A 26,039-nucleotide genomic window follows, 5' to 3' on the forward strand; every position below is an offset into this window, starting at 1 on the left:
GTTAAATGTATACCCAGGCCTTTATAACTGAAAATGGTTCAATTTTCATATTTTGCTGCTTAAGCCTCATCAGGACCTTCTCAGTTTATCTTTCTCCTAGTGGACCTGACTCAGCCTAGTTTCCAGTGTTTTGAGACATGAAGCTTTCATCACTTCACTAAGACCTATTTCACAGTTTTAGCAATGTCTGTTCCTAAATTCCAATAAAAGACTTCTACTTAACAGATCCATTTTTTTTTTCACATTCCCACAACTGTCTTAAACTAGGGTCTATTTGTGCTCCTTCAATTGGTGTCCAGCACCTTTCACCAATACTGGACAGGCCTGACTTTTATTACTCTCTTTTCTAGGATGCCAATTCAGAACAGTATACATGACTATTTTTAATTCTAGACCCTGATTTGTCAAGCTCACCATTTAGCAAGAATCCGCATCTCACAGACTGAGCCATACAACAAGAGTATGTAGCTACATAACCATCCATTCACATCTTGATTAAGCTTGGTTCACTCCTGCTTAATCAAAGCTCATGCTTAACTTCAAACACATGTTCCAGCACATTGTTGGAAGAGGGTGGGCTGTGGTGGTGTTTATAACTTTCCAATATTTGTAACACAAGATGGGTAGTTACTCTTTTTGTCATGAGCCAAAAGATTGAGTATATCCTCAGTCCCATTGTTAGCTGCCAACCCAACAGAGATGTCAAATTCCAGCAGAATTGCACCATACGTTCTAAGGGACACAATTTTCCTCACAAAGTCTTAAAGAATTCCTCCATGTTACAAGGGTTCTTTTCAGTTTATTATTATCTCATATAGTCTGTCTCCTATAAATCCTGATGAGAGTGCTGTGCAGCAATCCCAGGAGCTGAGTGATTTATGTCTGAGCTCCTAATTTTGTGTTGAGAAGATGACAAAAACTTGTCATGTCTAAAGGCACTATAAATAAAGAAACCATGAAACCATTCTTCACCTTGTCCCTGGGAAACACATTAGGAGAGTCACAGCCCACAGGCATTTGAAATAAAATAAACAAACAAACCAACCTTTGGAACAAAGGCCATTTTGTCCCTGTTTCCCATCAAATAGCACAAGGTTACTGTAAGCTAATGGTGGCCCAGAGGTGGCCACTGGGCTCTCACACATTTGGTTGAAAGGTTTGTTTGGAACACACAGGCAAAATTTTGAGGTGAGGGAGGAGACAGGGAAAATAAGGGCATTGGTGATGGAGACGGAAGCATTCATGCAGCCTGCCCTTTGAAAGCCTTTGATCTGCTTGGTTAGGTCACGAGTGCCAAATGACAACTTAGGAGCCAGCAAAATGGCAAACAGATATTGCAAGGGCAGGAAAGCAGACAGCCATTAGCATTCCCAAAGAGCCACAAACCAGAAAAAAAAACACATGTGGTCCCCACATCCAACAGACCCAAACAAAACAAGGTTGTGCACACTGACTATTTCCCTGCCGAACAACTTGGCTTGGCACACACATGTTTGGACAGGCCTGGAGCAGGCTGAGCACTTGTGTAAAGGGTGGGGAATATTTCGGCAGAGCAGAACCCAAGGTCAACCCATTGTGTGAGTTTGTATGTGAGAAGGCGAACAAAGGTTCTGGCTTCAATAAAATTAAATGAATTCATGTCTGGACTGGTAGTAGTAATTTCATTTTCATTACAGCCAGAACCTTCAATCCGCCTCAGAAATGCACATTAAAAATATTATTGCTAGCAAACAGAGGGAGACAAAAGCAATTATTCAACAAGATTTCAGCTAATTGTCTGTCAGGTTAACTTCAATGCTGATTTGTTTTTTAAATCTTAAATAAATGTATGTCATTGATGAAAAAATAAAATCCTGGTATCTTTTTAAGGATCTCTTTCTCCAGAATAGCACCTGGGCCACAAATATCAAAAGGTATTTCCAAATGCTTGTATGAAGAAAGGTGTGAAATGAATTTGAGCTCAGGAAGCCACTTCCAAGGACCATCTCAAAAGACTGGTGTAGGAAAATGAAGAGATAGGGCCAGGGTTGCTTTTTTGCCTACTCCATGTCTGCTTAAGAGTTTTTGCCATCAGGTGTTCCCAAACTGAGACTTGTGGAGCATTTCTAAAGAATTAATCAGAAGCAAACAATGCACTTACTTCTGATGCACCTGTATGTTTTACAGCCTTCTCAGAGGACTCAGTTTGGTTAAGGCTGGCTTGATCCACATCACTCCACACTTTTATACTAAGATTTGTCAGGAGGGAAGGGACAAGCTTTGACAATCTGACTCTTTTGTTTTTCATACCACAGACAGCTTGGTCTGCAGCTGGGCAGCTCATATGTGTTACACAGACAGTAATACATAACAATAGGGGGAAAAAAAGGTCTATAAAAAAGGGATTTTGTTCTGGTTTGTTCTTAAATGCACTAAGACACTCGTTGCATCCTCCAACTTCCTTATTGATTTATTTGCATCATGAATGTTCTACATTCTCCTGGTATTTATGTGAAGGTGGTAAAGTCCATTTTCAGTAATTACTAGTCCTCAGTAAATAAAAAGGGAAAAACTTTCAGGGAATTACATGGTCTCACTGCACAAGAAACAAGTGTCAGTAACTGTGGTAATTAATCCTACATCACTACACATTCTTTCTGAGGTTTTCACACAGAGCATGAAATAAATATTTTAAACAACATAAAACAGATCCCAAACCCCAAGTATCTATATGAAGGCTTTCTGCAAAATATTTCATTTTCAGGCTGCTGCCTGCAGAGAAAGGTACAGGAAGAGGGAACTGTCATTTCCTATTGTACCTTTAAGTAGCTCCATTTAGTGAGGTCTAACTGCTCAGCTGTCTGATATGGAAGCTGCTGACATAGATAAAATTGGAGACATTTATCTTGGCACGTGACAGTGTCTTATCAGCCTCATTAGTGGCTTAGTACATCTCATCAATCTTTAGTACACCCAGTGGTAAATGCTGCATGCCTGTCATTGGACAGGAATAGGCACATTCCAGAGAGGCCAAGTTGATGATCTGTGCAGTCATGAATAAATTTTGCTTTAATAAAGGTGTCTAATGCTCACGAAAAGTGATAGCCTTGAAGAATGAGACTTCTGTTTATCTACACAACAGGTGCAGGATGGTCAGTGCCAGGAGAGGCCAAATTGTCTCAAAACCTTGACTTGCAGTAGTTACTGCATCTCTGAGCAAGGCGGGTGCTTGAGACCATCTGTGCCTCTTTAGCTGGACTATTAAAAGAGATCCAGTTAAGGATGGTCATAAGATGGATGGAAGCATGGAACTGAACCAAAATTACCGAGTTCACTTAGTACAGGCCACCTAGGAACTGGCAAATGGAAATGACATTACAGAATTGCCAAGATAGTTAATTGGAATCACTGACGTCCACTGAAAATTTAGTTTGCATAACGACATATTAAATCTGTAACAAAGATAGAACAGACTCACTGCTCCTTGGTCACCACTTCTGTGATTCACCCAGAAGACTTATGTTTGAAAGAGCCATGCTTCACAGACCTTTTCTGGCTTATTTGCCTCCACTGAAGCATGTTTTTTGTCATGCTGTAGATAATGAAAAATCCACAGATGAAAAATACAGTTGAATACAACATCACTATGAGAATCTCAATTACCCAGTGAAGAAAATCAAACTGGAAAGAATGGTCATGTAATTCCAGAGCATGGAAATAAAAGGAATCAGAATCACATGGTGGGCACAAAGGAAAATAATTTTTTCCTAGGATCAGAAGGTGTAACAAGGGTCCAGCACAATTTAAAGTCCTGTATAAAGCCCAATACAAAGCTGCCTCTACTAAATGTTCTGACCAGGGCAGCAAAAGGAAAAAGAACTTACATTATGATTTAAAAAAGTAAATTATGAAAATATGTAAAACAACCTTGTGAAATACAGCTTCTGAGTGAAGATATTTATTTTAGTCTGTTTTGGGCCTAATAAATCCAGGGCTCTTCTAAAAAATAGAGAGAATAGAATCAGCCACAGCATGGCTGGTATGAAATGGAAATCACAGAACTTCAGAAAGAGGAATTATTTTCTAAATGCGTACATCAAATAGCAAAAAGCAGCAAAAACAATCAGCTCCAAGGTTCCCGAAAAGGCTTTGGCAAAAGACTGCAGTAATTTGTGACACAGGCCAAAAACTAACAAATATAGCTGCCCAGAGAAAAAAAAAAAACACTGGCAAGAAAAGGCAGATGTTGACAAAGCTGGACTTGAAGGATTTGTATTTTATGTGGACCTGGTTTAAAACCAAGCTGTGACTCTCAACTTACTCAGAAAGAGTTTCAACTTGGCTAATACTCCACCCATAACAGACTACTGTGCACATTCATTTTACTGGTGCATGAATCATTACAGCCCCTACAAGTATTTATTTCCAAAAGCTTTGCTCAGGAATATTTATGGACTTAAAGGAAAATGCACTTGTGTTTGGCATTACAAACCAGTTCATCAGCATAATCAGAGATACAGACAAGGCTCCATGATCATAGGCTGAGTCCTGATTCCTCACTGATGGTGCTGTACAAGCTCCACCTCTGCGTGTATCAGGATTTTTCCATCCCAAGGAGCAGAACATCCATTGCTGCTGCCTTTGGCATTGCAGCAGAAAAGGCACCTTCAGAGTGTCTTCTGGAATACAAACCAACCCATCTCTCAAGCTGCTCTCTTTCTCCCATTTTGGATGGATAGCTATTGAGTCCTGACTTGGGCAATATTTTACTTCCAAAGATCTCACCTTCTCTGCGTTTAAGCTGCTGGTATCAAGGTGATTCCCATGAGTTTTAAGCACAGGCTGGTAACCAGCTCCCACATGGGAGCACAGGCTCAACTGCATAACTGAAGTTATTCCAGTTAAGCCTTTTCCACTCCAGACTGGTTAACAGCAATTATTTGCATTGATACAGACTCTGTGTTTAATAAGACCTTTACTAAAGTTAATCAGGTATCCCTAAAGAATTAAAACACATTTTGTTTCTTTTCTATGGCACTTAATCAATTAATTATGAAATCAATTAATCATCATCCTTTCAACTGCGAGTACCACAACTGCCCAAAGAATTCCAGGACTGACCTAGTGCACACACCTTCCTCACACATCCAAGGATCCTTCCTCTTCTTGCCACCACCAACCCCCAATATGTTTTACCACTGGGAACTGCACTCCTTTTTCAGGTATGATTCTTTCCAGGATGCAGTTCTGCATCCTGTGGATAGGCCCAACATTCTTTGTTCCTAGATGTACAACCTCCTACTTGGCTGCATTAAGCACATTTTATTGGAGTAAGCCAGTACCTCAGATCAGAATAGGGTTTGGAACTATCATGTTGAAATGAAAGTAATATGGATGGCTTCCAAATTCTGGGAAGGTTTGTTCCCCAGATTAATTCTGAGGGAGATTTCATATAAAAATGTAGATGAGATCCAGGATTATTTATACTGAAAAATAAACAAAAGGATTATGTTTCTAGCTATTAGGAACCAGTGGAAATGTGTCTCTAAAATGACCTTACCTTTCATCTTGACCGAGTAAAAGGCAGCAGCCTCGCCGTTTCTCCAGAGTATCTTGGCACACTCGGTGGCAGAGTGAGGTAAAAAGAATGCATCATTAGCTGAACTCCCTTCCAGCATTCCAAAAATAATGCAGTTCAGAACAAAGAGGACAATCCTTTCTCCAAATGTCTGGACCTAAGAGAACAAACAAAAACAGACCAAAGAAAAATGAGGCAGAGAATAGTATTTTGCATCTCATAAAAGGTTTCAAAATCAAAAGAGGCTGGGAAGGAGGAGGTCAGGAAACACATACACTTAATTTGGGGAAAATACCTCCTGAATTGGTTCAGCTAGAATAACAAAAACAGTTTTTCCTAGTGTTTCACCCTCTATCCAGCGGGCATAGAATAATTTAGTAACTATTTATAAAGCTTGACATATCTCTTGTTGTCACAGAGAGGAATTCTAAAGCAGCAGAAGTATCTTGATTGCAGCCACAGATTTGGAACTAGGATCAAGGCAATCTAATCCTACTTAAAAGTGAAATGAAGATTGGATTCACACTGTGGGCTTGGTCACCTCTCCCCTAGTGTTGCCACAGCATCGAAGAATTAAAGAGGGCCAGGGACTTACTGAGAAAGACACTATGTAAAACAGAGAATAGTCTGTTTCAACCAGCTATAACCTAGGTGTAACATTAACAATTATTCTGTGCTGGCCTTTTTAGGAGACAACTGACAGGACAGGGAGATGAAGGAATATAGAGGAACAAGATTATATTGATCATTGAGGTAAAAACTGCTGCCAACAAGCTTCACATGAATGCTGAGAAAGAAATTAGAGTTTCCACATATAATGGCAATTTACCTTTTAGCAATGAGCTAGAGGGGGTAAGATTTCTCTTTTCAGACATTATTTTCATTCTCTGTTGATACAGAGATGCTTGAAAGCCTGAAGGCCTGTGTCCTGCTCCAAATTCTACCTTGCAAGGATTGGTATGTCAATATCCCTCCAGTTCAGTTACCCATAAAAAGCCTACTTAATTCTGCAAATAATTAAACACTATGTGTGACAGGAAAAGATGATAAAGGAATGGAATCATTAAGGACCAGAGATACTGAGAGCTGAGTAGGAAACAAAACTGACTTAATAACCTCACGGCAACACAAAGCTCATATGCAGCAGGCATCTGACTTTTTGGTTGCAGGCTACCCAAATTCTTCAAATTATGAAAAAGTAGTTCTATCTTACCAAAACAATTCATTTGGAAAAATAATTATGGATATAGAAATTACTAAATAGCAACCATTTCATAAAATGAATATAATATAAACATTATCCAAGGAGAAAAGAAAACTCAGAACTAGATAAGACATTGTTCCAAAGGGTAGTAAGACCTCCCACCAGACAGTTAATGTGAGAAATTATTGCTAATGTAGTAATTCAGTTTATGATTATTCCTTTAGTAGGCAGCGAGGGTAAACTAAAAACCAAAAGAAAATAAATCCCACAGATGAATCATAAGCTGCAGAATTGTTTAGAGAGGGCTAATGTGCATGTCACTGTGTCCTGGAGACATGAAGCACTTGGTGAGCCACAGAGCCCAGATCCCACAATTTCAGAGCAGGAGCTGTTGTAGACCAAAGACAACTCCATATGATTGCTCTGACTGGGAAGCTCCAGGGTAAAGGCAACAGTTCAAAACAGCATCCTCACCAAAATGAGCCCATCTCTAGCAGGATCAGCTGTCTTCACAACATCTTCCACAGGCCACCAACGCTGGCTCAGATAAACTGCCAAAACTACAACAACAACAAAAACAGGGGAACACGTGACCCGCAAATACAAAGTAGGTTCTCAGTTTTTCCACAGGCAGCCTCAGATCTACTTCTCCCTCCAGCTGACTCCAGTCTGCTCTGCTGTGAGACAGAAGAACAACTGTATTTCAATTTCACCTCCACATCCCTTGATATCCAATTTTCAGTACTGCACGAGGCATCAAGTGAAGGTAATTTTTCTCAGGAATTGATGTGACTTTGGTGTGACAGCCTGTGTTCCATATGAATAAAGCACTTCCTGCTTAATACTAAGTTCAGTAGCAAAGAAGGTTTGAGTGGCATTTGGGACAGTGGAGCTACCTGGATAAAGGTTACAGTTTTCAAGTTTCTTTCAAACTTTCCCCTGCACACACACACATATATTTGCATATATTTGAGTGCACATATTTGCACTCATGCAAGTCAAACACGAAAATTCTCATATCTGCTTTATCAAACAGCTTTGCAGCTCTCTCTGTGATTGAATTTCTATCTGTGGGTAGCTTTAGAGTACAGACTCCTCAATCTCTGTATGGACAGATATTCTCCAAGGTTCAAATGCACACAGAGAGGTTCCTATCAACAAAAGACAGACATAGACACACATAATAAGATAGAGTTTGCCCTGAAGCAAAAGTGTTATCAGCAACCCATGTAAGTCAAGTCCTCATGTAGGTGTGATGCAAAACTTGCACCCCACTTCTTCCCATCCTTCCTCAATTTTTCACATTTGCAGGAACAAGTATTTAAACCCTACTCCTACATGTTCATCTACAAAATTCATTGCCTGCCAATAGATTTATAAGGAAAAGACTTGAAGCAGCAACAATGACACTGAAATTACTTCCAAGCCTTGTTCAGAAAGAAAAGCTTTGACATGGGGTCATTCCAAAGGATAGAGAATAAATTTTAAGGGTTTAGATGAGGTTTTGGAATAAACACAGAAATCTGATCATTTATGAACACAAACACATCAAACAGCAAATATTTCAGCCAAAAGAACTTTTAGTATCTGTACACTGGTGACATTCACCTAAAGTACATTTCCATGATTTCAGGACTGCTAAGGACTATCAGTATTTTTAATATCTCCAAATAGGACACCTACCATGTTCATTTTTGTATAGAAAGATAGGCTATAATATAGGAGGAATGTTGCAAAGAGCAGTAAAGGGTTCACATGCCTTGAGTCCTAACAGAGTGCTCCAACTCTGGAGAACTGGCTCTAACCTACCCAGCTAGGGACAAATATAAGAAAGTTCAAAACCATCTGTGAGTTAGCAACAAATTCACACATGAAGAAATGAAATGATTTAAAGGACAGGATTCATCATTTACCTGTTTTAGCCTCAGGTTATACGATTGTCACTGATGCACACAGGTTAATTTCCCTTTTTGCTCCAGACTCTATGAATCCTGCTGGTTTTAAGGCTGGAGATTCCGCTTAGCTAACTTATATTTCCCATAAATTATTAAAGCATGTGCCAAAAAGCATTACACATTGTGTGCTGGGTTAACAAGGAAGAAGTATTGCACGCAAGGGCAGATGCCTGTTTATAGCAGCAGACTCAATTCATTAAATATTATGCACTTACTTGCATGGGATTTTCATACTCTTTATGTGATGGATTCAATCTGTTCCCTCAAACCCTTCCCTCTGCTTTCAAATGCAGCAGCCACTGCTCCATTACACATCCATGAAACATGCAGCTACAAAGGGAGCTGAGTCACACAAAGGGGACATAATGGGCCAAATGCTGACTTTAATAAGAGCTGCAAAGAGGTTTGGCACACAGTTCAGACATACAAGACACATAGTAAAGGTCAGAAAAGTTTTTAAAAGCTTTGAGGAAAACAGGAAGATGCATAACCATGTTAAAAGGAGTTGCTTTTATAGAACATTTACTGTGCTATTCAATAATTTAAATGTGTGGAAGGGAACACTAGTTGACATAGCAACTGTCACATCACATTACTTGAGCAACCTTATCTATATGGATGCCTTCCTTGAAGGAAAAACATTTCTCCAGATTTCACACAAACATATGTACTTTGCTTTTTGTTATCATTTTTCAAGTCAACATCTGGTCCGCAGTTAAATCCATCCATGCTTCCCCATATTCTCATTTTCATTTTATAATCAACTTTGAGGAACACTACTTCAAATGCAAACATGATTTGTGAGACCACATGCTCCCTCTCTCTCCCTTCCCAGCCTTGTTATTCTTTCCAAAACATTCAGTTCACCTGCTCACAGGAGATGGAGTTACTGCCAACACACATCCCCTGAACCCTGTGAATCATGATGTGTGTGACTACAGTGACCTTGCAACTGCAAAACCTGATGTGCTTGACGGTGCAGTTGCAAGGCCAGGTGAAATGCATTTCAGGTCACAATTAATGGGGTTTACACATGCTCAGGTGGGTGGCTTGCCCTGTAAGCACCAGCTTGCTAAACCTCAGCACTTTCATCACCTGCACTCAGACAAACACAGAGTGTTGCAAGGAGCTGACAGGCAGTGGAGCACAGGATTCCACAGCACGGGGTGTTTGGAATCCAGGACTGAACTGAATTAGGCACCAAGCATAATACAATTGTGATTATGAAATGTCTACTTTTGCTGGGCAAACATGGATCCCTTCCCAACTCAGGCCTGGATTATATTTTTACTTCCTAGGCTATGCTGGCCAAATGTTCCCACACTGGTGTGCAACTACTTAAGTGAAATGTGCACATCAGGATTCTACACACAGAGCAAAGAAGAAAAAAATACAGCAACATCCTGCTTGGCTCTTCTTCTTCCCCTGCCTCATCTGAACTGCTGAAAGATATCCCTCAGTTACAAACTAAATAAAGGTGATGTTACTTATGAGAGATGTAATTAGAGTTTGTTTAATAAATATCTAAGATAAAGTAGTGTCACTTCCTTTAAAGTCAACTTTACCTTAATCCTGTCACTTTTTCAGATTGCTGACAGACTTAAAGAGATCTCATTTTTAAGACTTCCATTGTGGAAATACTCTGATACTGGAGCAAGGTAAATCCTCAGAAATCCTACTCTGAACTGCATTCTGCAGCATTGACATACCCTGAACTAGCTGGGTTCCAGAGTTCCCTGTCTTTAAAATAGAGTAAGAGCATCTCTCAGTCTTTTCTAGAAATGTTATCAAAACAAATACATTAAAGCTTGGGAGGCAGGCAGATTCCTGCTGGAATGGCAGCCATTCAAGTATCTCAGATAGATCTTTCCTGCAACCAGTTACATTTTCTTCTACAATTCAAGCTTCACTCCGTGATTTGTTGCAAATGTCTTGTGATAAATGTTCCAAGGCATCTCACAGTTATTGTGAATTATTACATGCAGCATACAGAAAATGCCACAATAAGGTATGTTTATTTAGTGTTATAAAGATGTTAATCACCCATGTTATGCTCTGTAAGCTCTTACAATGCAATTTACATTCTCATAAAAATATCTGTACAGATATACTAACATAACACAACACTCAGCCCATCAAAAATAAATTTAAAATGCTTCCAACCAAGACCATGTCCTACAGAAAAGATGCCATACCCATTTTCTCTTTGAAATATGCAGATCATTTCAAACCACAAGCTACACATAACTTCAGGACAACCCATCTTATCAAGATGATCAGAAATAAATCTCAGTCGTGGAATCCACCCCTCTTTAAACCAATTTTCAATAATTACATATGATCAACACAGTATCTGGGGACAACCAGGAAATTTGCTTCTAAGAGTGCTCCTGCTGTGGAAAAAAACTAAAATGCAGAGGCAGTGGACAGGTAGAGGAAGAGAAAATATCAACAATAGCAAAAATGTTTCCCTCTTCCATCTGGATGAAACTTGTTTCACAAGAAAAACTCAAGTCAGGAAAAGAAAATTATGTAACTTGTTAAATGTTTTCATTTTCTGTCCTTAAAGTCAAATGTCCTTAAAGTAACAATGACTAAGTTAAAATATATCGCCCTTCTCTGAAGGAATTTGTTTTGAATTAATTTGATCTGTTCACTGGTCAGAACAAAAGGTCATGTAGGTGAGCAAATCCAGGTGGAGTTGCCCCATTAGCACAGTCTGCCACCCTAAGAGTCAATTCCAAATCTGCTGAGCTGTTGGAAAAATTTTAGGACAAAATACTTCTAAAGTATATACCCATATGTATAGGTATGCACACACATCCCAGCAGGCTTTAAAGAACTAATGAAAAATTTTTAACACTCATCTGAAGGAAAAAAAAAACCACACCAGTCAAATTTGATGTATGCAGGAAGACTGGCCACATATTTATAGTATATAAAATCCAGAAACAAAGAACTTCCAGAAAATCCTTTAAATCACACTTTTGGAAGGAAATATCAAAAGCCAGGTGATGTAGTAGGCTTAGAGATCTCTCTGCTCCTCTGATTCTGGACTGGTAACTTGAGCTGAAATTTTGCAAGGGGTGGGGTCAAAGCAGTCAGTTAGGCTGTTGTTTATAATATAATAAGGTGTTTATTCTGCTAGGTTTAAGCTTTTAATGAAGACAGATATAATGTAATTTAGGCTCCAATTGGACTTGACTTGTTCCTGTGAGAAATCATTTTTCCTTGTGTGCTTGTATCTCATTAATACTTCTTGTTCCCAATACTAAATGAGATCATTTAACTGAAGAGCTGTGCTAAATGCACTTTCACCTGCATCTACTTATTAAGTCTTTATTTCTGCACTGTAGTTACAGATCCCAACTCCTCTTGTGAAGCCTAAACTACCTCAGTGCTGTTTTCAGGCACGTTCCTTTGAACATGAGTCAGGAGATGAGCACAACTTCACCAAGAGCCAGTCTGGCCTCTGGTGTAGAGGCTTCTCCCCTTTATCACACCAGTGTGCATCTCTCTTCAGAAAAACACTAATGGAATATATAAATTAGTAATTTATATAAGAGTAATTCTACATCAATAGTTTTAGAGGGACTAGAAAGTCTTTTGACTACACCAGGAGCTTGGAAAGGTATCCTACCTTCTCCTGTGGACTGTAGTCCATTAGCAAAGGTCCACCTGAAATCCTGTGTAGAAGGAGCTGGAAAACTGCAGGGTTCAGCTCTAACCACAGGTGATCTTAATCTGCTTTTTGTTCCTCTGAAGACATTGCCTGCTTACAGGGTAGGACTGAGCAATGAACACTTACACTAACAGAACCTGTTCCAGGAGTGCAAGGTCATTACCTGCCACACTTAGAACTGAACAGAGAATTTTGCTCTGCCTTTGCTTTGTTATTAAGAATACTGGCTATTAATGCCTTTCAGGCATCATTTATAGCTTACCCTTTAAAAAAAAGTACACTTTTAATGACAGATGTCGTTAGTTTGATGCCACATTTGGAAGCTGGAAGTTTAAGAGGTTTCATGTGTTCTGTATTTCCTAAGTGACACAGTGAGTCAAAGAAAAAGTTCATGTCCTTGTTGCAGATATGCCAAAAATTCTACAACTCATTGCTTCACAACACCAACACTCCTCACGTAATCTACACACCAGTAGATAGCCCCCAAACACCAGTACTGGGAAAAAAAGGCAATTAACCTAGGACTGAAAAAAGAATCATTAAAAAAATATATATTAACACGAATCAGTAAGAAGCAATACAATTTCATACCTGTATTTTATTGTTTAAGAATTTCAGGATTCTATCCAAACCATAATGTGTTTAAATTTCACATCATTCTGAATTAGAAAAATATTATCCTGTTGAATAAAGTCAGAAAGAATAACAGATTTACCCAAGGTGATTTTTCAGCTACCAGCAGAGAATTTATGCATAGAATTTAAAAGCCCTGATTGTCAAGTCTTCCATTTAATCAGCAGCCCACTGACACAAATTCTTGACAGATAAACTGAAACCACTTCATATTCAAAACAAAACCCAGAATATTTAAATACATAAACAAGCAGACCATCTTAAAAGTAAAGAAATTACAGCTACTCAAATTTCAAAATATTTTGACCAATTCTAACCTGTCTCTTTATCCTTTGGCTCAGTTAACAGCAGGAGTTTGCAAGTAGGATTATTTCGGTAGAGAGGGACAAAACACACACAGGAATCTTCAAGTTTAACCTAAAAAACAAACAAGCCCTGTAGCTCTTTGTACTGCAAAGCTCACAACAAGTACTTCACATATCAGATGCACTTATGGCATGTTTTATTGACATGCTTTGCTGACATGCATGGTACAAGCTTAGCACAACACCCTCTCAATCCTCAACTTCAAGGTACTGAAATACACATAATATTCTAATATTATCCATAAGGAAAGTTAATTTAAAAGAAATCAAGCTACTGAAGTTAGTGAAGACCTTTATGCTGACTTGCCCTGGTTAGTACATAACCTGGCTTTGAGCACTGTCACACGCAGACAAATGGTGTTATGAAAGACCAGACACACCAAATGAAAACAAATACAACTTGCACTTCTTACAGCATCCTCCAGCTGAGTATTTGTGGTGTTTTGCAAACAATGAATTAAGCCTCAGGGTACAGGGAGTATCAAAGCATTAGGGCAGTGCCTGGGCAGTTTATCTTCGAGGCACAGCGAGGGTAGATAATTGGCACAAGGTGGTTAAGTTGAAGGCAAAGCTAAAATCAAAACGCAGCTCTCAAGCTTCTGCTCTTAGACTAAACTTTTAAATGATGTGACACATAAACACAAAATTACTGTGCTCAAACAGCTCTATATGCATAGAAATGACGATTTCCATATGAATATTGCAAATGCTGTCATGTAAGTTTAGGTACAGGCAAAGAGCGTGCATGACTTAGCACAGTATGTACTGTACTTTCCAAAATCTGGTCCATTGTGTATGTGTGGGTGTGCCTCTCTCTCTAATTGCACCCATTTGTCAGTTTGCTATGAAACTCAAATCAGTCACGTGTTACATTTAATATTTCTTGGTACATGGAAGAAATATGAATATGGATAATTCAGGATAACAACTCTAAGCTGAAACCAGTGTTCACTAGTTATGAGTGCCAGAATCCTGGAAGCATCTATGCAAACACTGGACTCCAGGAAAAAAAAAAAGTTGAAAACTGCTTGAAATCTGTATTCATGAGCTTGCCTAAATCTGAGGATTCAGTTGCTCTTTGCATGCTTCAGACATAACAGCATCAATGTCATTATGGCACCTGGGAGCATTTCCATAATGAAAAGGCCAGGACTACTTCCAATACTGCCATGATTGTTATTTTGTTTGATAAGGTAATGTGCACTTTCACAGGTGTTAACAAGAGCAGCATGAGCCAAGCACAGCTTTGTGTGTGGCTGCTGCCAACCTGTGTGGCTCTCATCCTGACTTGCAGTAATCCTTGCTATTTGTGTCCTGAATGCTTGACCAAGCCATACCAAAAAGAAGTTCTGTGACCTCAGCAAGTGGGCTGACAGCCACTTAACTCCTGCTAAATAATTATACACTGTTGCCAGTCCTGCCACTTGATACCTGCTTTAATTCGGATGCAGAAGGGGGAAAAAATGTTTGGTAATGCAGCCATTATTCAAACACCAAATCCCCCATCCTTCAGGCTGTGGGTCTATAAGAGACTGCTAGCTGGGATCTTCACTGGGAATGAATGGAAGCTTTACCTTATAATATTTGGATTATTTTAAATTACAAAACATCAACATTCTTTGAGCTATTTATTATAGACTATAAGGAAAAAGACAATACAGCAAGAACACTACCATTACTTATGCCCTTGACTGGCTGACTGCAGATTAGATTAGACCTGAATTAAATGCATCCAAAGAGAAATGTGTTGCTATGAGACTCAAATCAGTCATGTGATATATTTAAGGGCTGGTGACAAGCCACAAAATCAAGACAGTTGTGAATCAGAAGCCAGAAGTCCAACTTTAACTGATCTCAGTGTGTGTGGCTTTTGCAGGAACACACAGAGCACTGCCTGGGATTTTAACCTCCTCTCCCTCCTACTGGAACAGCAAATGAACCTCTGAAAGTACAAGCAGGCATGGAAGGTAAGGACACAGAAGCTCTAAACTGGGGGATCTTTGCATGTTCACTCTGTATTTAGCCCCACGGGCTCCACTAGAGGGCATTAAAAGAGTATTTAAACCCCGTTACATTCCCAGCTCAAAGCTGAAGCTGATCCCACCTGGAACAGCATTTTTCTGGAAACTACTGCATCTTATTTTCCTAAATTGCAGAAAAGCTACTGTATCCCAAGCATTGATTTTAACTAATCCAATTTCTGCTTTGATAGCATAATAACAGGTACCTCAGCACACCTTTTATGATCTACAAATGCCAGAATTAAAGGTTTCATAGGTTGACTGCAGTAAAAATGTTTAATAAGCCTGTTCAGTCATCTCTATTCTACCCAGGTGTCTTAGGAACAGAATTCCTTTGGGAGAATTCACATCCAAAATTGCCAATAAAAGTTTTGGAAAGAATGGAAACAAAAGATAGACTGTGTAAACTGCACAGCAGAGGCAGAATACAGAGCAGCACCATGGTATAAATCTCTAAAATACGTTTTTGATTTAGTCCTGTAAGGAGGCAGGTCAAGATGCAAAGTTCACCAAAATACTTCAAACCCTCTTCAACACTCGGAGTTTAAGCTTATCTCTCATTTACAGCATGCAAATTATTTGAAATAATGTAGGATTTACTGATTTTTTTTGGCAATCTAGCCATACCAGTTTACCCCTATTAGCATATATGAGCACAACCAACAAACTAATCTGCAAGAATCTAACTAGCAGCATGAGAAACATCAGCCTATTACCTCTCCTCTTCCAGGGATGCAAAAAACATCAGGACTGGGCAGTGACTTCTTCAAGAGTTTTTCATAGTATGTTTCAGCATCTGCTTGCAGAACCTCTGGATCTCCTGCTACTGTATCAACCAAGTAAAGTCGACCTGTGATTAAAATAAAACACAAGCTATTTTTACTTTTTATATTAAATAAGAAACCTAAGTCTTAAAAACTCTGTTTCCCCAGCAGCTGCTTGGTGTTCCTGAAGAAGTAATAACCTCCTTCTGATATAACAAACCAGACTCACTATCACCAGCCCAAGAAAAAGAACAAGACAAGACACCCAAATAGTTTTCAGCCACTGTTCTATCACAGGAATAAAATAGCTTCAATTTAAGGGGCTTCCAATCAACAAGCTACACCTGCAAATCTTGTAAGCCCACATGAGGACCAAATCTTCTACCACAGAGCTGTAGTTGGCCTCTTAGTTCTGAATCCTCCTTTTTTAATTATGGTTTGGTCTCACATGGCACCTCCCTTAGTAAGTTAAATGTGAAATAACTGCACTGGTAGTAAAGTATATGGCTGAGACAAGGAAGAGTCTTGAAAGGACCAGTGCAAGACCTGTCTATACTAAGATTAACAAACTATGAATCATATAGGTACCATATTGAAAATGAGACATTTCCACATAAAAGTAGGAGCATGGGATTTGTAGTACCAGCTCAGACTATTCACCCATGGTCCCTCCAGCAGTGACCAGTATCTGATTCTTCAGCAAAAGGATAAGAAAATTAAAATGCTTAAAATGCTTTAAACATTATTTTCCTGCCCTTTGCAGGCAACCAGCTTCCATCTCAATGCTTGGCAGCAGAGCTGTGTACTCAGAATGCTGAAGAGAAGCTACTCTGTAGATGGGTTTCATAGCATGTTTGTTATATGACAAAATGGGAGAGAAAAGAGCATAGCAGCACTGGCAAGTCAAGTCACATTATAAAATCCCAGGCAGAACTTAAACATCACTGAGCAAAGAACTTATGTCAGGAGAGAAATTAAAGATTATTATTCAAAACTTTGGTAATTCACAAAAGCAAATTTACTAGTAAATTAATCCTTTACAAAAGAGCAGCATGTAAGACTTGAGTTTAGCACAAAGAAAAATATTTGCCATGCTAATAAATACTGTTCATGAAGTGCTGCTTACAGGGCTCCCTCCTGCCATGGTTCAGCCAATGCAACTTAACAGCACAGTCGTGTCTCCTCCTCACTGAACTGAGCAATTAACTTTCTGCTGCATAATATGCTTGTACTCTAGGTAACAAGGACCACTTGGAGGACAAAATAAGGTCACAGATTAAATAATGAGGCATTAGAGGAAACTTCTGACCAACCTTCCATCAATACAGCCTTGAACAGAAGTAATCTTTTCCTTTTAAAAGATGCTTTTAGGTTTCCAGTGCAATACACTGGCTGTGTATCGCACAAGAAAGACTGAAGTGAGTTAGGAGCACGTGTTCCTATGCAAACAGAATAAAAAATTTCTTGTGAAGAAGAAAATTGTTGATGGAGAGAGAGACTGAAGTTGTTTTCGGAACAATATGGAACAAAAGTGTCACCTGAATTTCTTTTTATGTTAACTAATGTGTTTCCCACTTTTCCCCAGTATAAAGTGACAAAATAACATTTACCCTGCTGTATGTGTCCCTTTTACCCTTCCATTGTATACAGGCACAAGAAAAAACCCTCAAAGTGTATCCATAACTACTGTTATTAGGCATGCATTTGTCTTCTGCAGGGCACCTGCTTTCAGGGCAAAGGACATGGAAGCTTTGCAATTCCACAGGGAAAAATTATCTAGAGCCAAATAAATGAGAAACCCAACGAGCACATTTCCATTTCAGGCGTGCAGTAGAGATTTTAAAGCAAAAACTAGCAGCGCATCTGCTTCTCTCTTTTGTTTCCATGGAGCAGTCTGGGCCACATTCTCAAGCGAGGATGTGCAAGTACATCTCCTCTCACTCTGGTGATCTGTCATCAATTTGCACTAAGAACTTGATTTTTTGAAGTGAAAAGCTACAGCTAAAACCAGCTATAAATATCAGCATGCACTGCCCATACAACTCAGTCATCTTTAGGAGATTCTACCCTCCAAAACCTCAGCCTAAAACATTGTCCAACTCTGACAAAAAGGAATAAACCAAGGTCCTTGCTTCAATTTAGACCCCTAAATTCAGCTTTTTCTGCTCCCACTGCTATTCTATCCCTTGTCCCCTCTAGACAAGAGAACTGAATTTCATGGGAGTTTCATCAAGAGGACAAATATCCTCCTTGAAAGATAAAAATCAGACAAATTTTACTTCACTTAGGACCCAAAAAGATCAATATGTGGGAATCCAGATATATCTCATCAGCACACACATGTTCTGCATCAGGTACATAAATGCAATCACAAAATGGGAGACAAAATTCTACCCTAAAGTAGAATTAGTTTTTATGAATTAGAGACAGACCACCATCACTACAGACTCAGCAAGATTTCATTATACCAGTTAAAGTAAGCAGGAAATATTTTTCCACAGGCAAAAGAATTTATTCTCAGTACAACAGAAAACACATGGTGCATACAAGTCATATGTGAAATTCCAGAAGTGAAGCTACAGACTGTTGAAATGTCCAGAGGTAAAGGACATCCTTCCATCTAATCATATACTCTGAAGCTTCTTTGCAAAGTTAATCTTGACCATGAAGACAATACACAATTTACTAAACAAGAGATATTTCCTAGAACCAGGAATGGTGTGGGTGGAAAGTGACTGTAAAGATCATCTCATTCCAACCCCCTGCCATGGGCAAAGACACCTTCCACTAAGCCCTGTCCAACCTGGCCTTGGACACTTCCAAGAACTGGGGGTATTTGCTTTCATTCTTAATTTTCTATTCCTGCATTCACTTGTAGGTAATTAATATTGTTCCTTTAAGCCAACAAAGTTGGTGATGCAAGTTTTTTTTCCAGACTAGACACACCACTGGCTCGATTAAGATGCACTGAGTTATTGCTGGTCCTTCCAGGAAAGTCAGACTTGTTGAAATGCCCATTTCAGAGTAAGGGCATTTAGGATGCAGCCAGACTGTAAAGCAAAATACATCAACCTCACTGTAGATGAAGCATGAAAAGTGTTATGTCTGAAGTGAATTAATCATTTATCCTACAACTACTTTTTCATGTTCTACAAACACAGAGAAGGATACTACATGCATCCATTAAGAGCTGTATGTATACAGAAGAGCCATCAGTCACCACTGGGCTTGTATCTGGATTTTGTACATTTGCACAGATTTGTGCATAATATTACATGTAAAAATATGAAAATACCTCAGTCAGATTTCTAGTGGTGTATGCACAAGAGAGATAAAAACTTAACATTTCTAATTTGCAAGTTTCATTATTTTTTAATTCAGCTTTGCCATTTCTAATGCTTGCAATAGCAGCACTGGCTTTGTTTATTGGCTTTATTTTCATGCCAATATATTTCACAATAACAAAGAAAGAAAAAAAGGAAAAAAAAAAGGGGGAAAAAAACAACTTCAGCAGGTTTTAAGCATTTCTGATGATATTCTGAGGGGTTTTGTCTAAGAAGTGTTTTCCTTTTTTTTGCTTTTTATTTCAAAAACCACACTGCAATATGAGACAAACATGCACCAAAACAAAATGTCAGTATACCATGTCAGTAGTTAGGAGGGAGTGTTGTAATTAAACCATGCAACTAAGAAGTCCTAAGATTTATTCTTAACACAGGTGTGTTTTTGTGGCCCTTAACAAATCACTGCATCTTCTGACTTGTTCCTTATCAGTTAAGTGTATGTCTTATCTACCACTTCAAAAGGGTGTGAGGTTTTCCTTATAGGTGCCTCTGAAACCACTACGTAAAAAGACCAAGAAGTCACATAACATAAATTGTTCTCACTTCTCCATGGACTGCCACTGCCATACTACAGAAGCACACCCAGGATAGTGTCCAGGATTGAATAACTACTTTTTCTTGCCCTTCTGAACCATACACACGTGACTGAAGTGCTGTCTCTCACCCTCTCATGGGAGCAGGAGCTCTGTGATGAACAGCAGGGCTTCACATCAACTCTTCTCCTTCCCTTCCCATGAGCCTGAACAGCTCCAGGCATGTGGTTATCGTTAGACAACCATATTTGTTTAACCTTTCAGAGGAAGGAAGAGGTCTTTGGCACGCTCCCAGGAGTGCACACAGAACCTGACTCTCACATCCTGAATTTCACTGAGCAAAATACATGCCAAAAACCCAAATTCTGGTGGAAGTGAAAGTGCAGTATCATAACAGCATGTGGTGGCAGCTGAGCCAGCGGGCGAACGCTGAGCTCTGGTATCTGTCCAGCACAGCAAGGCAGCTCTGCACCACGTGCTGCACATCATCCATGAAAACACTGTCTTTCCCACTGCTCTGCTTTCCCCCATTTCTAATACAACAAGAACTCTTGAAATAGTCAGGATGTAGGTTTCAGGGTTGTATGTTTCAATCCCAAAATTCCATTCATGCATCACTTACTATTCTGTCACAACTCAAACAGCCAGAAGGGCTTCAGGAGACAAAGTAAATAAAAGTTTGTCTGTAAACAATCTTCAACTGTGGAATTAATGCCTTAAATCAGAGGGGAAAAAATAATCCTAATCCCACTCCCAGTCAAGAAACCTGTTTGATTAAATAGATGAGCTTAGCTATATATGTCATTACTGCAAATTTTGCCATTCAAATGGAGGGCAAGCCAAATCTTAGGCACTGCAAACACAGGCTGCCATCCCGCTAGCCATGCCATTCCCACAAACACATTTTTACTACTGATTTCAGAAAATAGAAGAAAAAAGCTTTAGGTATATAGATATTTTTAGCTGAACATTGATGAGAAAAAGGAAAACACCTTCAATTTTCACACTCTGCCATGAGCTCTGAAGGCCTTCTGAACCTTCTGTTACCAGGTCTATAAAACACATGTTTTTCATTTCCCAAAACTTAAGGTAATCCACAATTTTTGGAATGGAAAAAAAAATAGACAAGGAAATTAAATAATTGATTTAATTATTTAGCTTTTTAAATAAAAATATTTAGCTGAAACCACATTAATTAAAATGTTTTGAAGGCTAGAAAAGCAAGTGCATATTGAGGAGACTCACGTAATGGTGAGTTATACTGAAGGGATATTTCCTCCATTCAAACCTGCAGTAGTCCCACAATGAAAGTTCCAGCAAATAGGTTCCAACTATATCTGTTTTTTCTCAGATGGCTCTTTAGCACTGTTACACTTAAAAATATAAAGCCACATCCTACTCATAGTACAAATAAACTAAAATACATCTGTGTAAACAGGCTACCCCTGTCCTATTACACACACAATGCACATCTGGACTGGCATGTTTAACACAAAGTTTTAACTCAATGTAATTTAAAAAAGCTGAGGTATTACAGCCCAGAAACAGACTTTACAAATAAAAACTGCAGCATACTGTTAAACCATGGAAGTGCTACCAGCTATAGCTATGACATATCAGAATTCATATTTCTGCACATTTAACTTTGTTTTTCACAGAGCTTAGATGTAAAAAAGAAAGAGGCAGCTTACAGAATAATTCAGGGGAAAATGCTGGAGAAAAGGGAGATTCAGGACTGTCATTAATTCAGGCTTTGAGGTTCACATTTACATCAGGTTTTCCAAGGAAATTCTAATGATTCAGTGTGATTCTTGTTAATACCTCTGAACTTGTGAACATCAGCATCAAGTTCTTAATAAATACTGCTTTTCACACAATCAAGAAATGGGCAGAAGTGTTCCTGGAAAAGCCTAACTTTGACTACTGAGGGCAGAGGTATGGATTTTGGAATTATAGAATGATTCAGGTGGGAAGGGACCTTAAAGATCATCAATTCCCTGCCATGGGCAGGGACACCTTCCACTATACCAGGTTGTTCCAAGCCTGGTCCAAACTGGCCTTGGAGACTTCCAGGGATGGGGCAGCCACAGCTTCTCTGGTGTCAGACTTGTCTTTTCTTGCATATGGAAGCAAACACTCAAATGGCAAGAATTTGTCAACTCAATTATTTGCCTATCCCCTAAACAAAATAAAATACACAAGTTCTCCAGAACAACTGGAAAGAGGCTGATTTGAAAGGAAAATGGCAGGAAAGGTTCTTTGGACAGCAGTAGATCTTTTATGAAGCACAAGTGTCAATGCAGATAGTGGCATTTCAGTCCTCTACAAAGATGGAAGGTAGAAAGGAGGATGCATTGCTTCAAAAGCATCCTGTAACTTGAGGGAAAGGAGGAAAATAATGACTCCCATTGTGATGAACACAGAACGGTGAAATGGCAGGAAATGACAACTGAGATTGACAAATGGTCTAGCATGGAGATGAATTCATCCCACGGGGAGAAGCCAGACAGATTGACAGGACACTTTCTGAAAATGGCTGTGTTTGAATAATTAAAAGTTATTACTGAAACACACATGGTTACAACCTGGCACCAGGGCTAGGATTTAAGTACCACATCAAATACATTTCCCCATTACTACCATCACCCAAAGGAAGTGTGAGAAAACTCAAGTCATGCCACACACAGCCCTTAACATCACCTCATACAAACCACAGAAGAATGTGGCACACCAGGAGCACCTGAAAGCCCTGCTTTGCTATCAGAAAGGATAATATTCCCCAAGCAAACAAAGTAGCAATGAAAATATGAGACAACTGTCTAGATTTTCAGAGATACCAGCTTCAAATACCACATAATTTCAGCTGCAAATTCTTTACATGTGACACGCCTACTGCTCCCACCAGCAGAGAGCATAAGTCTGCCTAAGAAAGCCTAGCAGCCTTTCTCCAAATTACTTGCAAGAACCAATTTGCACAGCCAGAATAATTTCAAAATAAAGCAATTAATTTGAGGGGGGGGGGGGGGGGAAGGAAAGAAACAAAACCCAAAATCCCTTCCCCCACTAATAGCCCCTTTGCTAAATTTATTACATGGCTGCAAATTAATACATCACCTGCACCAGCTATCACAAGGCTGTCTCAGAACTTGCTTTAATAAACAGCTGCCAGTAGTGGAGGAAATATGTAAACATCGCTCTTGTTTCTCTGTGCCATTGTGTCAGCTATTCTACATGTCTTTGAAGGTGCTCCAAAATCAGCATGGCTCTGCTTTTCCCTTTTTCTCCTTTGGGGAGGAGGAAAAAGCAGAGAAGGAAAGACAGGCTGGCAACAGAGGGCTAACTCTGTGCTTGCTGTGCTCTTGATAGTGAGGCTCAGTGTGTTCAAATTCAGTTTACACAGGCTCTTCTGTAAGGACAAAAGAAACCACTGCTGGTGGTTAAAAATGCAAAAGGTTTTGATTGCAATTGCTTGACAATCAGCCAAAGATATGACTAGAGGGAAAAACACAGCAAGGCAGCTATGACCAGAATGGAAGAAACAAGGAAAAACACATGGCTTGACTTCAGAGCAGAAAATTGACTTAGGCTTTGCATAAACGACAGCATACCTCCAAGCCTGCCTTATCCACAGTCTGCCTGGAATGGGAACATGTAGGCTAAAAGCAGAGCCTATTAAAAGGCATAATGTTTCTAAACAGCATCTGTTACATCCTAATAAGCATTACTTAAAGGACACAGGCCTTAAAGTTGCTACCAAACGTGCACTTATCTGAAACTGCTGCAAGGCAATCGTTACCACAATGTCACATGACACCATAGGAATCTGAATAATAGAAAATGTTTCTATTTAGTTTGGCCTGAAATCATTATGCAGGAAAAATATGGAGGCACTTTCTGAGATTTTGAAACTGTGCAACTTTATAGGAATGAAACACCAGCAAGAATTACATCAGCAGAGCCATTTGCCATCTGTTGTCCGTAATACTATAAAGCCCAGCCACCAGACAGCAGTTTCAAAGGTTACAAACACAACGTTTTCAAGCATCCACAGACCTCCGGGTAACTGAGCAGGGCAGTTTCCTTCAGAGATATGCGCAACCTGAGGGTCTGCCAATCATTCTGCAAAGACAACATGCCAGGGCCAGGAATTGCCAGGCGAGGCATTTGGAAGTCTCTCAGTATGCAACCTTTACACAATGTGGCAAATACATACCAGCCTCATCACGTAGGTTCCTATAACACACTCGCAGCCATAATGCCTGCACACCTCCCACTTGCAAATTGAAACCAGCCAGACTTTCTCCTCTGCTGTTTGTTTTCCCAAACTTTCCCTCAAGGGAAGGAGTGTGTTCACTGAAATGCTGCTATAGAAAGGGACTCTAGTTTGCTTGCTGGGTTTGGGCTGTTAATTTTCCTTTGAGGGAAGTATTTAGGATTTTGTTTCCCGATTTCTTTTCTTTCTAGAATGTAAGTACATATTGATGTTAAAGACAGCAAGGTTTCAACAACTTGCATTAGCTGTGGCAATGTTATGGCAGCCCTTACCTCTAATGTACACACAGTCTGAGCAAAATTCTACCTGTTCCACACACGAGATTTTAGTTTAACCGTAGGAGTCTGGTTGTTAATCAGTCTCACCTTAGAGCTGTGAGAAGCTTTTTTACATGCAGAGGCCACATTCCTGACAGTGCCTATATACTACCTGAATTTTGTGTTTCCACCTTCCAGGCTGCTGACCTCCTTCTTATAAACTGATTAGCACGGATTTTATGGATGGCAGGGAGATTTCCATCTTCCTAGAGAGACAGATGGAAATTTAAGGCTTCATTAATGCAATTGCCAAACTAGATATACAGGTTTCTCATTCACTATTTCTCAGGCTCCAGAGCTGCATATACGTGGTTGCTGACTGCTTCTGTTAGGTGGTTAATACATACAAACCTGACTTTCAAGGTGTTCTAGAATCAAAATGAATTTGCAAGAAGGCTGAATTTAAAACACGTACCTCAAGTTCTAGTCAACAGCTGGCCTGCTTCTTAACAGCAAGGTTTGCCTGGGACCTGTAAAGGAGCTTAGAAACCTGGAAGTGCAAACAATCTTTCCCTGTGAAAAACAGTTACAGGAACAGCCATCAAGACCGAGTTGTAGCATCTCAATTACAGCACAACATGAGCTGAAAAGCAATATTTGCACAAGAGCTAACGGCTGGCTCGATGTGCTCTTAAAGTGTACTGCATACTCAACTCGCTTATTGACAACTGCTCCATAATTATTTTAAACGCAGACTTATGCAATTACATAACTACACCAAAACTCAGACAACACCTAAAAACATCAGCTGTCCTAAAAGAGGAAGGGGATGGAAGAACAACTATTCTAAAAATTCAACCTGAGGGTGATGAAAAAGGGAAAAATCTAGACATTAATCAAACTGCCCAACACTACAACACTTCCTTGGACATGAAAACCCAAGTTCTACTTATCTAGAGATATTTTATTCAAGAAAATCAGTAGAACTGAGAGTCTTTCCTCACTGTCCCCAAAAAATAGCATTATTACAAATGTTTGACTTCCATAAGTGGTTGATAGGAGGGGAAAAATAGAGCAATCTGACTGCAGTGCATTTAGCCATGAGCAGCTAGAGGAACTAATGAACAACATCATTATTTTACTGAAGGGGATGAAGTAGGTGCTTTAGATAAATGGCAGCAACTTAAAATGTGTTTCAGAAGATAAATTCACTTTTTCTCCATTTACCTGCTAGCGTGACAAATTAAGAAAGAAGAGTATAAAAACAGAGCAGGAGGGAAAGCAGTGCAAAAGCTAACCGAGGTGATGCAACGGGCCCTTATCCAAACAAGTGCGTGAACAGAGATTGTTGGAAGTCCTCCTAGCCAAACACAAACCCAGAACACTGCACATGCCAGACTCCTCTGGAAATCCATGGTGGTGCATGTGCAAAAGATCCACCTATGCTAAAA

General features: G+C 39.4%; 2 protein-coding genes across 2 annotated transcripts in view; one reads left to right on the forward strand and one right to left on the reverse strand.

The window, feature by feature from the left end:
• LOC100232173 (protein FAM169B) overlaps nucleotides 1-26,039 on the reverse strand; it is a 35,366-nt gene that overhangs the window by 8,299 nt on the left and 1,028 nt on the right. The window contains exons 2-5 of the mRNA XM_030281625.4: nucleotides 16,134-16,267; nucleotides 13,349-13,448; nucleotides 7,236-7,321; nucleotides 5,540-5,714 (exon numbers count right to left, since the gene is read on the reverse strand). Coding sequence (XP_030137485.4) covers nucleotides 5,540-5,714; nucleotides 7,236-7,321; nucleotides 13,349-13,448; nucleotides 16,134-16,267 — 495 coding nt within the window. The remainder of the gene's footprint in view (nucleotides 1-5,539; nucleotides 5,715-7,235; nucleotides 7,322-13,348; nucleotides 13,449-16,133; nucleotides 16,268-26,039) is intronic.
• The window catches only part of PGPEP1L (pyroglutamyl-peptidase I like), a 30,442-nt gene continuing 19,491 nt past the window's right edge, over nucleotides 15,089-26,039 (forward strand). Inside the window, exon 1 of the transcript XR_012057560.1 lies at nucleotides 15,089-15,363. The gene's annotated coding sequence lies outside the window, so the exon portion shown is untranslated. The remainder of the gene's footprint in view (nucleotides 15,364-26,039) is intronic.

The sequence above is a fragment of the Taeniopygia guttata genome, chromosome 10, assembly GCF_048771995.1.
Source record: "Taeniopygia guttata chromosome 10, bTaeGut7.mat, whole genome shotgun sequence".
Lineage (NCBI taxonomy): Eukaryota > Metazoa > Chordata > Aves > Passeriformes > Estrildidae > Taeniopygia > Taeniopygia guttata.